The following is a 12935-nucleotide window of genomic DNA, read 5'->3' on the forward strand; positions in this document are numbered from 1 at the left end:
TAGGGGCACTTTAAGTACAATTTGAATCATCAGTGGCAAATTATTTAAATATGAATACGTACTTATAGTCTATGAGTCAGAACAGCCACGTTGTAGTCTACTCTTCCAGGATCAGGAAACAGTCCTCCATAAAATGCGTTGCACACATCTGACAGCGGAGGCCAGTTAGAGTGAGCAGTGGCGGGCTAGAGAGCGGCAACCACATGTGACCATCCTGGGCTGGACTCTGCTTCGTCCATGGTGAAAGCCAATCTGGCGATCCACAGCACGAAGTTGATGTATTTCCTCAGTGACCAGCACGGGTCAGCTTTAGGCATGATGGATGGATTAGGCATTTAGGATATCGTCCTCTTTTGGAAGGCCAAACAAAGTAGTTTCGCTTTCACATTGAAACACACAGTATCTCCACAACATGGCGACGCGGCAACAACAATACTACAATGAGAATAAAAGTTATGCCTTCTTTCTTTGTGTGAACATTTGGGCGGTGTTATGCAAATCTTCCCACATTGTGATGTAGACGTGGGAGCATGTTAAAATTAGCCATTTTAGGTAGGAGTGGTTATCTCTTAACTTTTATAAAGAATATCTCTTTGGATTTGAGACTTTAGTCTTTGCAACTTTACAGATCTTCTTTATGCACCAAGAGCTTGTAACACTCCAAAGAGAAAGGAAAAATTGAAATCGCATCATATGACCCCTTTAAAGGAGCCATGTGTAATGTCTGGCAAAAAAATCAAGTCATACTCCACATTCCATACCAGATGGGGGCAGTATGCCTCAATAAAGTGAATTGGTCTACTCTAGAGTAACAAACGAGAAACGGCATAGTCTCTATGCTCCGCCCCTACCTTCACAACAACCCTACAGCCATAGCCGAAGCCTAAGAGGACGTTTTGCCTCCAGAGGAACGTTAGGTGATGTCAAGTGATTTTAAAACATGACATCTTCAAGCTACTCCCCTTCACCTTTACCAGTGAATATGTTCATATTCGTTTTGTTCATATTACATTTTGAATTGTATATACACATTATTTGAATTAAATTAATTGACAGACAGCATTCTGTCAACATCAGACAGCTGATGTTGACCAAGCTAGCGCCAACCAACGTAACCAGAGCTGCCAACTCTCAAGCATTCACCGTGAGACACACGCAATTGACTCTTTTCACACGCTTTCAAAAACTTAACCGCTCTGAATATAGTGAGTGAGTGCGCGCGCGCGGCCGGGGGGGCGCTCTCTCTCTCTCTCTCTCTCTCTCTCTCTCTCTCTCTCTCTCTCTCTCTCTCTCTCTCGGGTTCATTATCATCGAAGACATTTCAAGCTTCTTAGGTAATGTTACATTTTAGCATCAGCTTTGTAGAGACGGGCTTTGGTAGATAACAGGTGAAAACCGGATCGGATCTGTGGGTAAGTTATAGCTAGCTAACTATCAAACGCAGCTACGGTTAGCCATCGTTAACATTAGCACATTTATCGAACAACCTTCGATACATTTCTATGTTATAACTTCCCGAAAAAAAATACGCAAACATATAAAACAAACTTCTAGCGAAATACTAACAGCATCGTACTTACCAATCCAAAAGAAATGTTGCAAGTTCGGAGTCAAAGCTCATTTCTTTCAAGTCCATTAGTTGTCTCCAGCGATGGAAAGCAGTGCCGATGTTTACTCTGTTTCGGCTCCTTTTCTTATCGGATTTGATTTGTGATTCCGAGCGCGGTTGCTTGACATCAGGTTGAAGTACGCCCACAAGCCGTGCGAGTTATTCGTGTATTGCAGGTTGGCTGGTGGTTATGTTGCCCGCATACCGCCTCCCATGGCCGAAACTGGTATTACGACACTTGTCGGGCCGTGGCTAGAAATGCTAATGCTAATTAAGGTTGATATCTCTGCAGCACTATAACTTGACATTTTTTTAATGACATCATCGCCCTTATTTCTTCTCATTCTTTTGATGCGTGTAGGTCATTTTTTGGATATTTTTACCTCAATTTTTACACATGGCACCTTTAAGACTAATATGCCGAGTTATTTTGCTTCAGGAAACGTTTTGGATCACTGTTTTTATATCTTTGTATTAACTCCATCTGGACCGGTTAGTAGTGGGTGTCTTTTAACAGCCAATGGAGTGGAAAATGATTGCTTTCACATTTTTTTTTCTTGAAAGAAATATCCTTATTAGCTGAAATTTGAAAGAGCTACAAATATTATGGGAACTAGCAGAGAAAGCACTACTTCTTACCAATGCAAGATTACAGATTTTCTGACTGTACCTATGCTATCAGACATTTCATAGAGTTCACTGTGTTGCCTTCAACCAGAAAGTCAGTCAGAATAAGGAAAGAAAAAGTGTCAGTGTTCCTGTTCTGATGGCTGATTTTGTCACTTATAGTATATACTGTAAATTGACAAAAATAGTTTAGAAAATGTATTAGATCACATTGTAAGGTATGGTGAACCTTTCAATGTTCAGAGAGTTGCTTGTCAAACAGGCAGAAATGGAATGAAATTGAAGTTCTGGGACTGAAAGTTCCTTCCAGCACGATCATTATACAATTAATACTGGAGGAATTGACACACAGCCTCTCACACAGCAACAAAACACCTGCTATCATTTTAGCTGGAAAATTTATCAGGTTCTGAGAGTGAAGAAAAATCAAGAAAACTAAACAGAGAAGGGCTTTAGACTGAGCTTTCTCTCTCGGTAATCTGTTCTAGAACAGGGAGTTCCTGTAGGGGTGTGATTGCGTCTAATCTTCTGCTCAGGGAAGACTCCCTGTGCTGCTTTTGATTTAGAGAGAAGCAGGACCTTTCTCAGAGGTGAAAAGGAGAATAACATATTCTCTGCCGATACATGCTGTGATGAAGGACCTGAACCACAGTGGCCCAAAAAGTATTTGGACACCTAAATTGATATTACACCAAAAAATAAATAGTCATTGTTGACGTTGTCACCCTTAATGTTGTTCTAAACCTGTATGAATGAATGACTTCCTTATGTGGAACATGAAAAAATATATTTTGAAACATGTTGTTTTTGAAATGTGTCTTGTTTTTAATCCATACAATGGAATGTTCAATCCAATATCAGAATTATTCAAAATATCTTCTTTTGTGTTCAGCATGATTCTTATGAAAGCAACTGTATTAAAGTTCTTCAATCAAGAGCAGTGAGTAATTTTTCTCTTTGTGTTTTTTTGTTTTATTAACATTAAAAGAGTAGTTCACCCAAAAATGGAAATTCTGTCATCTGTCTGTCAATTCTGTCATAGTGTTTTATTTTTACACCATCATATACTCATTTACTCACTCTCAGGTTGTTTTCTTTTTTCTGTTGAATGTTATATTATTACATTCAATGGGGACCGGCTGTTTGGTTACTCAAAATATCTTATTTTGTGTTTAGGACAATAAATAAATTATTACAGGTTTGGGACAACATGTGAGTGAGTAAATAATTTATATAATTTTTGGGTGAATTATCCCTTTAATGACAAGCGGCAGCATGTTTAGTAGTGTCCCTTTAAGAGTTGCACGCATCTAATATACAGGCACACATCTGTTTTTCTCTCAATTACTTTCACTTAAGACATAAGCAACTGTGTTTATATGTAAACCTTGTGTGTTTTTGAGCGTATTAGCACAATCAGATGCGATATGTAACTTAGTTCAGTAATTAGGTGCTATTTGACAGGCTTTTAGTGTGCGAGCGCTTCAGCACGGATATTAAATGTTTAACCGGCAAGACTTTAATGCAAATAATGTACTTTTGTGATTGTGAATAAGTGCAGTGTCCATGAGTGTAACTCTACCGCTTACTGCTGAGTTAAAGGGGTCATATGATGCAATTTCAAGTTTTCCTCTCTCTTTGGAGTGTTACAAGCTGATTGTGCATAGACAAAATCCCTTAAGTTGCAAGTCTCAAAACCAAAGAGATATTCTTTATCAAAGTTAAAACTCTGCCACGCCCCTCTAAAATGGCTCATTCAAACACGCCCCCACATGTCTACGTCACTATGTAAAAATATTTGCTAATGCCACCTAGGAGATGAGGTAATTCTGACTTTCCTATGACAATCTGGCACTTCTGAATCGGCTACTGTAAGTATGTTTTGTTATTAGTTTAAGTATTTGCTATTGACTGTTCAAATGCGGAGTTTTCGTGTTGTGTATGTGTTTGTGTATATGTGTGCAAGCACGCGTGTGCGTGAGAGAGAGAGAGAGACAGGGTCACATAATAGTGGAGTCAGCTGTCTTAACCATCCGTGGCTTGTGTACTGCAAACACATACAAACTTCATCACTGTGTCTGTCACGCGATTCTGTTCCCCTTTCGGGCTTGAACTGATGGTAAATCAAAGGACATTATTTACAATCTTTACATTTATTTGGAAAGATGAAGCTTGCGATTATGGAAGGGGCGTTACATTTCCGACGAATGCTTGCGGTGTTCGGCCAATCACAATGCACTGGGTCAGCTGGCCAATCAGAGCAGACTGCGCTTGTCGGAAGGAGGGACTTTGTAGAAAACGACGCGTTGAGAGAGGTGGGGCATGGAGGACCTACAATATTGTACAGTATTTGAAAAATAATGTGTTTTTTGAACATTAAAGCATGTCAACATATTCTGTTACACCAAATACACAAAATAATGATCTTTAAAAAAGCATCATATGACCCCTTTAACACTGATGTGAATTCACATTGTACAGTAGATTGAGACAGAGGTGTCAGAACTGCATCTGATAGAATAGCATGATACTACGATATTTCTCCAAAAACAGATCGTAGAGACATTTTTATCATCCACGATTAAAAATCGTCATATTGCACACCCCTAACTGGCAACATTATTCTCATACACTTCTAAAAGAATACACCCAAAACAAATGCACACAAACAAACAAAAACACAGATGCAACACCCATTCTCATCATCTGCAATAGCAGAGAAACACAATAGCACATTCCAGTGATGCATCATCAGTGTTATCTGTTTATACAACATGCCCACACTAAGCCACACACATTCCTGAACAGTGTTACACATATGCATGCAGTGTTCTCTCTATGTGCCCCAAAACTTTGCGCCCCTGGCGTCTCTGTGCTTCTGGGAAAGAGATTTTCCGAATGAGTCCACTGGCTGACCTCACTCTTTTCCAACAGGGGTTTATGCGTAAAGCTTGACCTATTGTCTGACTTACCCCGGAATGCACTGGCATGAGTGATTCGTAAAGAATCTGTGTGTGAATGAGTGACTGAGTATAATAAGGCTGAATGAGTGTGTAAGTTGCTGTGTGTGTTCTTTCTTATTGATGCCTTAGGTTTTGTTAAGTCCATAATGGGAAGGCGCCGTTCCCTCCCTAACATTCACTCCACTGACTGGAGCCTTCGAAACCAAGCAGAGAGACAAGCCGTCAACTTTGTACTACAGGGTATTATGTGCATTTCTACTTGTGTTTGTAACGTTTGCCACATCTGTGATTGTCACAATGGCTGTGTGTGTCCCATCAGGCTCAGCTGCAGACCTAGCCAAAATGGCAATGATCAAAATCTGCTCTCAAGTGGCTTCTGCCTCTTACACTGCCAGGTACATCCATCCGTCCAACTTTCCACTCCCTCCCTCTCTTATAATCCCAAGTGTACCTGTATAATACATTTTGAATATGGGAAATGCAGTAACGTTTTACAGAAAGTTTCAGATAGTTAAATGTATGGACGTAAAAACATAGAGACTTTTCTTAAAATATCTTCTTTCATGTCCCACAGAAGAAAAAAAGTCATACAGGTTTAGAACAAATATGATGGTGACTAAATGAAAGCGGAATTTTTATTTTTATTTTTTTTATTTTGGTGAACCATCCCTCTAATGCATTCTATTGCATCATTCACTAACAAAGATAATTGTTTTTGCAGCATTTATTAATCTAGGTTTATATACATTTTTACACAATACAATATTTCTTATCCAAGGATGCCTTTCCTTTTATTTTTTTCTACACATCCCTGATTTTCTCATTCTCTTTTTCTCCCCAGCCCCTCTGTGTGAATCACTCAACTTGCTGTGCAGCTCTATATATTAAAGTCATTTATCTTTGTTAGCATCTCTCTGTCCCTCCTTCTTCATTCTTTCTCCTCGCCCCTCCCTCCAAGTCTCTTTCTGTTCTGATCAGTGAGCATTAGGAGATGTGTCTGCAATAGATGGCTTGCAGACCAGTGTAGAGCAATAAGAATACTTGACATATCTAATGTAATATTGCCGTCACACTCCAGAAACTAAACACATCATGGGTTGGTGGTCACAGTCTGGTTATTATATCTCAACATTAAGATTGATAGTTCTGTTCTAGTTTCTGTGTGTCTTTATCTTTGTAGGCTGGTGGCTCAAATCCATGATGAGCTGCTGTTTGAAGTGGAGTTCTCACAGTTGGAGCAGTTTGCTGGTGAGGGAGACCACACATGTACTGTTATATGAACTTGAAATAAATAATTTGGGTGAAATACAAGTTCATTTCAATTGGTTCTGAGTGAATAATCTCTCATTTTTTTCTGTGGTCTTACTTCAGTATTATTTATATACTATAAATTTTGTATTAATATTTTGAATTAGCTTTTATATTTATATTTCAAATGTATTTTTTTTAGTTACTTTTATTTATTTATTTATTTTGGTTCAGTTGTAGTTTTTTTCCTATTTTTATTTATTTTCAGTTAGTAAATTTAGTGTTTAAACTTTCATTTTTTTTTTTAGTACTTCAACTTATTTTATTCCGCCTTTATTTCAGTTAGCGAACATAATGAATATAACGAAGATAATGACACTGATAGTAAATGACATTAAGCTACAAATGCTGTCAATACAGCATAACTAATATTTTACTCAAAATATTTCAGGTAAATCTTTTATGAGACAGTATGGGATTAAATTAGATCAGTTAGTTTAGAGACAAAAGCACTGGCTATTTAAATATTGTGAATATTCTGTTGGTGAACAGTGTTGGTGAAGAAGACCATGGAATCTCTTCAGCACATTGAAAATTTGGGAGTGGATCTCTCTGTAAGTGTACACCCACACAACTTCATTTAAATGACGGTCAGTGTATCTTAGTACAAGAAAGAGCTTCTGAATGTAGAGAAAGTAACAAGCTGTGATCTATTTAGTTTCTTCCTTGTTGCTTCAGACACATTTTATAGCTCTAATAGAAGCCTTAATCATATTAGACGGACTTTCAAACAGATTTGTCCATTATAAAGGCGATTCATTATGTCATAGGGTTTGATTGGTAACCTAATTAAGCCGCACTGCATTTCCAGACGGCCTTCCTTCCTACAGCCTGGCTTTAAATTACTGTAAAACTAAATGATGCAGCAGATGTAGATCAGCCACTCTGGTGATCCCAGTTCTTTTCTTTCTATTTTCAGGTGCCCCTCAAAGTCTCATTGTCCACAGGAACATCATGGGGTTCATTGTGCGACATGAACCTCCCCTGCACCACTACAGCTACTTTTCTCTGAGTCTCCCGCTCTTCCTCTCCATCCCGTAACTATGGTAACCGGGCAGCTGCAGTTCCCAATTCTTGTTTCTCACTGATGTATCTGAGGGCAGCGGTAGGAGCAAGCTGGATCGTACCAGTTCTTTTGGGGGGTGGGGGGCTTCTCTTGATTCATTTTTATCCTTTTACTGTTGGATTCGGTTCTTCTTCTCACTGTTAGAAGCTAGTATCTCTTTGCACGAGAATAGAAGTAGCTATTAAATCTGGGGGAGGGGGGGGTTGTTGTTCATTTACACTGTTTGTACATCATATGTTGACATATGCTCCTTTTTAATACATCTTTCAACAAATAATAAATATGGGACTTTGTCATCAAGACAACTTCATTTCATATGTATTATTGGCTTGGTGAGCTGATGGTGCTGCTATCTGTTTCTCAGCTGCTGTGTTGGAACGTCTGTCTCCTGATGAATATTAATAAACTCAGTCCTCATTCAGTGAGTCTCGCTCACTCCATTTTAAACATATTAATCTTATCTCTTCCGTTTTCACGACAACCTCACAACTCGCTTAGCAAGCAATCCACTGGCCTTTTGCTGTATCTCTGTCTCATGTGTACACAGTTCACACACACACACTGACCAAGATTTTCAGTGTCCGTCTGTGGCGTCAGGTCTTCTGTGCCCCCTCGCAATACACTCTATCAATACAAACACGCCCTTGAAAAATGTTCCAGTTCCCGTGCTTGTTGCTGTTGTGTTTTCAGAGGCAGTAACAGCACAGATGGCTGTAACCCCCTCTGAATGTCATGATATCCCTGAAAGCCTATTCTTAAAGGTCTGGCGCTGAGAGTAGAAACATATTACCCTGCTAGGTCATGATCTGTCTGTTCTCTGTTAAAGTCATTAATTAGTGTTCAGCATCATTGAGATTTGTTATAAGAGAAGATCCTTTAGGATGTGTAATGGGGGGTCAGTAATGAGATTACTGGTATGTTTTAAACAAATTATTTGAGTCTTCTGTATTACTTAAGGCTAAGAACTGTATTATAGTTGGCCTGTTTACACCTGGTCACTTAATGCATTTTCTCTGATTGGATAGCTTTCTGATTTATTAAAACGGTTCCATTTACACTTGGCCACATAAATGTGTCTCCGCAAAATGGATACATATCCGATCCTCAATTCCGCATGCTGTATGCAAATTTAACAGAGTTCATGTCAACAAAAGTAACGGATATTTTTATTCACCGACAGCTAATTTCAAGATCAAAGACCACAACAAGAGAGAGCGGGGCATCAGCACTGGAAAGATAAGTTAGTCTCACTACTTTTAATGAAGATGATTGTGTGTTGAGCGTCTGAGTCTTATCAGTTTCATTTGCGTTTGTTTTCACGTCGGCTTGCTGAAGAGATACTCAGCTTCTCATCCGTGGCGATTCGTGTTGTATTAGCGCTGTCATATACATGTCGCCCCAGACCAGCTCCTGAAGTGGTTTAAGCGATCGGATTTAAATCAATCTTGAAAGCTTTTCGGAGGGCCTGGTCTTTACATGATCGGATAGATATCGGATCAGAGAAAAGGCATGAAGTGACCAACAGGCCCAAATCAAAGTTCTATTCAAAGGCCACTGCTGTCGATAGCATTTCCAACTATATTGGAGATATAAGAGGTAATGCTATTTACAGTAAGAGGTAAATAGTTTTGCCCTAATTTAACTAGTTTATAACTTTTGAAAGTCCTTGATGTGTGTACATATGTTGCTTTTAAAACTTGTTCAGACACATGTACAAGCTTTATGAATCATTCCTTTAATTGATACAGTATGTACATCCTTTTCTTTCATAAATCAGGAAAACTTTTCTTTACATCTTTACAAAGTTCCTGTGTATTGAGGAAATGAAAGAAAAGGGGGCAACTTAAACAGCAGTTTAAAAAAAAAAACTCTAAAGGAAACTCGGGCAGTACAATGATTTCAGACTCAAAGAACCAGGTGATCACTGCAACCAAACAGGTAAAGCAAGGTCAGATTTACTGTAATGAATACCTCAAACCTCCTTTTTTCTTTCCCTAAACTCCATTCTACCCAGCCCTCATTTTCATACTAGACCCAGCCCCATTTATGGCTCCTGACCCCGCCCCCATGTATGGCTGCATATCATTTCCCTGCTGTGCTTTGTGTGGACTTGTTTCTATAGTAATAGGCAGCCAATAACTGAAATGTGACCACACTGACATAAATGGGGCAACTAATCCCAACTTACACCAGAAATGGTAAACATGAGCATTTCTAAAGCAAAGAAAAAGTGTTACTGCCAACTTGTGAAATTATCTTTTAAGTGGCATACATTTCCAAAGTATTTCCAGGGATTTACCCATAAATTAGCAGTAATTTACAATGATTAGTAACCCACCAGCACTTTACAATGCTTCTAAAAGCCCATAATAACTGCTGAGAGGATGCAGGGTCTCTGAAAGTTGCTTTTGCTCTGACTGGCACAAACATAAGCTGATTGTATTGTTAGAATTTTGTCTCAGTTTGCAGTTGTTTCCCAAAGTGTATTGTTGTGGGTTTTATTTTTTGTAAACATGTTAGTTATATTCATAAAGTTTCTGTTATAAAATGATCATAAAATGTCCCCAAATGCTATTTACAGTAAATTACACTTTACAACTTTACATATATTAAAACGTTAATAAAAAAAGGTTAATTGTTTTTGTTTTCAAGAAAAATCATAAAAGCTTTTAATCTGAACCTGTGCGTATTGCGCAACTTGTAAAACTGGCTGTGTGGTGTTGATTTCTCTGTTTTGATCATTGTCTAAGATTGTTGGAGACTGCACTCCTTGTGAATCAGGAGACAGTGGATATTTGAGACTGATCAATCGTGGTTCAGAGCGTGACGCAACTTTCAGAGGCCCATGACATCACCCAGTCAAAAAGGTTTTTCACTAATTTTTTGCGGGCAACATATCAGTACAACATAAAAATCCACCGTAAACTGAAGAATTCAAGATGCAAGTAAACATGTTAGTTGTAATTAGAATTGAGGAAATATAAAACACAATGAAAATATACAAAAAAACTAAAATTCACATTCACACTTTGTCAGGCCTTGGCTTGCCCATGGTGATGTTGCTGTGCCAATACTAATAACATCTGAGCGACTGTCACCAGTAAAGTATGAGGGATTGAACATCAATGCAGCATTTTAACATTTTTATAATCTCATGGATCATGTTCTTATGGTTTTTTTTTTTTTTTAACTGTGATACTTTGTATTATTGCTTGATAAACTGGCACATAGGCTTGATTTTCAAATGCATTCTACAAAGATGAGTTGGGACAACATCTTAGAGACAAACGGCAAAAGAAATTAAACAAAATACAGCAAACATCTTGACTTTGTCAAATGTAACTTTTAAAAAAATACTGTTAATGCATTGTAGTGGATCATAAATAAGCATGAGAAAAACCCTTATTTAAAACAAAAAAAAACAAACAAAAAAAACATATATTCGTGCTACAAGTGCCACTAACTCCTTGCCACTTGAAGCCACAATTAAGGGAGTGCTTTCAACCTAGTAAATGAAGGAAGAAGGGAGTAGCACCACACTTTGGTACCTTGGCTTGTTCCATGCATCACCTAAAGGGTGACAGTGATGAAGCAAGACCATCTACCATTGTGGATTTTCTCTGACTCCCTTCTCCTCTATTAAGTGAAACATTCTTAGCAGCCATCTCTTTCATGCAGGTTACCAAGGTCAATCTGAATGCCTTAACATCAACTGTTCTTTCGAACTAACACTAGAAATGTATATACAAAGAATGCACTTTATTTCTGTTCTTTTTTTTAAAGACTTGGGTAAAACTCCAGCTTCTTATCCTTGCATAACACCTCAACTGCTCTCTTGAGCACTGCTCAAACTTTCAGAGACATTGACTAGCCAATCAAGTCACCAATCTAAACCCACATATGACACACTAACTGTATACATAAATCCAATTTAATTGAGCCTTTAGCTTGTGCAAAAGTTTTAGCATGTGCAAAACTAGCGGCATGATCAGGGACTCGTCAACGGTTTAGTTAAACACAAGCAGTGATCATGGTATTCTTGCACTCGTCTGCAATTTTAGCATTACAATAAGGCTCTCTTCAATCTGGCAACAATACATGCACCTTATACATGAAATCCCCAATCCCATGCTTACTGCATTCAGAATAATAAGATAATAAGATTATTAAGTGCCGGCCGTTCTATCTGCCGAGGGAATATACTGCCATACTGCTCGTATCGGTTTACATTCCCCCGAGCAACAGCAACAGGAACTATGCACTAAATGAACTATACCAAGCACGCACATCACGAGCAGCAGACAGCACACCCCGATGCTTTTCTCATCATAGCTGGGGATTTCAACCATGCTGACTTAAAGAGTGTGTTTCCAAAAATACACCAACACATTAACTTTCCAACACGAGGTAACAACATTTTAGACTTTGTTTACACCACACAGAGAGGAGCTTACAAAGCCCTCCCCTCCCCCCACCTCGTGCCTCAGACCACATCACTGTCATGCTAATGCCTGCATACAGACCGCTCGTTAAAGTCGCCAAACCAGTTGAGAAACAGATTCAAGTGTGGCCAGAAGGATCGTCTGAGGCTCTTCAGGACTGCTTTGATACAACTGACTGGAATATGTTTAAGCAGGCTGCCACTTACAGTAACACCACTGACCTCCAGGAGTACTCGGAGACAGTCACTGCCTACATCACCCAGTGTATTGAGGATGTAACAGTCACAAAAACCATCACTGTCCGGGCCAACCAGAAGCCGTGGATGACAGGGGAAGTCTACAGACTCCTGGAGACGCGGAACGCTGCCTTCAGAGCTGGAGACGAGGGGGGCCTGAGAACAGCCAGGGCCAACCTATCCCGCGGCATCAGAGAGGCTAAGAGACAGTACTCCAGGAGGATAGCCCAAGCGACAGCAGAGAGACACTCGGAGCCTGTGGCAGGGGATACAGACCATTACGGACTACAAGCCCCCACAGCGGACCTGTGACAGCAACCATCTCTCTGCTGAACGAGCTGAACACCTTCTTCGCTCGCTTTGAGGCACAAAACTGCTCCACTGCACAGAAGACTCCACCTCCTTCCAGTGACCAGGTGATGATGCTGACCCCGGACAGCGTGAGGAGATCCTTCAGCAGGATCAATGCACGCAAAGCTCCGGGTCCTGACAACATTCCTGGGCGTGTACTGAGAGACTGTGCAGCAGAACTCACTGATGTCTTCACAGACTTTTTTTAACATCTCACTTAGTCAGGCTGTTGTTCCCACATGCTTCAAAGCTACCACCATCATTCCAGTCCTGAAGAAGCCATCTCCATCCTGCTTCAATGACTACCGTCCTGTTGCACTTACTCCCATCCTC

The 12935-nt window shown here is 39.5% G+C and overlaps 1 protein-coding gene across 4 annotated transcripts in view; it reads left to right on the forward strand.

The window, feature by feature from the left end:
• LOC109094153 (DNA polymerase nu-like) overlaps positions 1–7766 on the forward strand; it is a 52705-nt gene extending 44939 nt beyond the window's left edge. For 2 of the 4 annotated variants that reach the window (XM_042727347.1, XM_042727348.1), the window contains exons 22-26: positions 5329–5439; positions 5519–5594; positions 6380–6447; positions 7000–7061; positions 7427–7766. In XM_042727347.1, the coding sequence (XP_042583281.1) occupies positions 5329–5439; positions 5519–5594; positions 6380–6447; positions 7000–7061; positions 7427–7519 (410 nt within the window). In that variant the 3' untranslated portion in view covers positions 7520–7766. The remainder of the gene's footprint in view (positions 1–5328; positions 5440–5518; positions 5595–6379; positions 6448–6999; positions 7062–7426) is intronic. The other 2 variants (XM_042727349.1, XR_006155160.1) reach the window with 2 other exon arrangements.
• Positions 7767–12935: the final 5169 nt, after the last annotated feature.

The sequence above is a fragment of the Cyprinus carpio genome, chromosome B7, assembly GCF_018340385.1.
Source record: "Cyprinus carpio isolate SPL01 chromosome B7, ASM1834038v1, whole genome shotgun sequence".
NCBI lineage: Eukaryota > Metazoa > Chordata > Actinopteri > Cypriniformes > Cyprinidae > Cyprinus > Cyprinus carpio.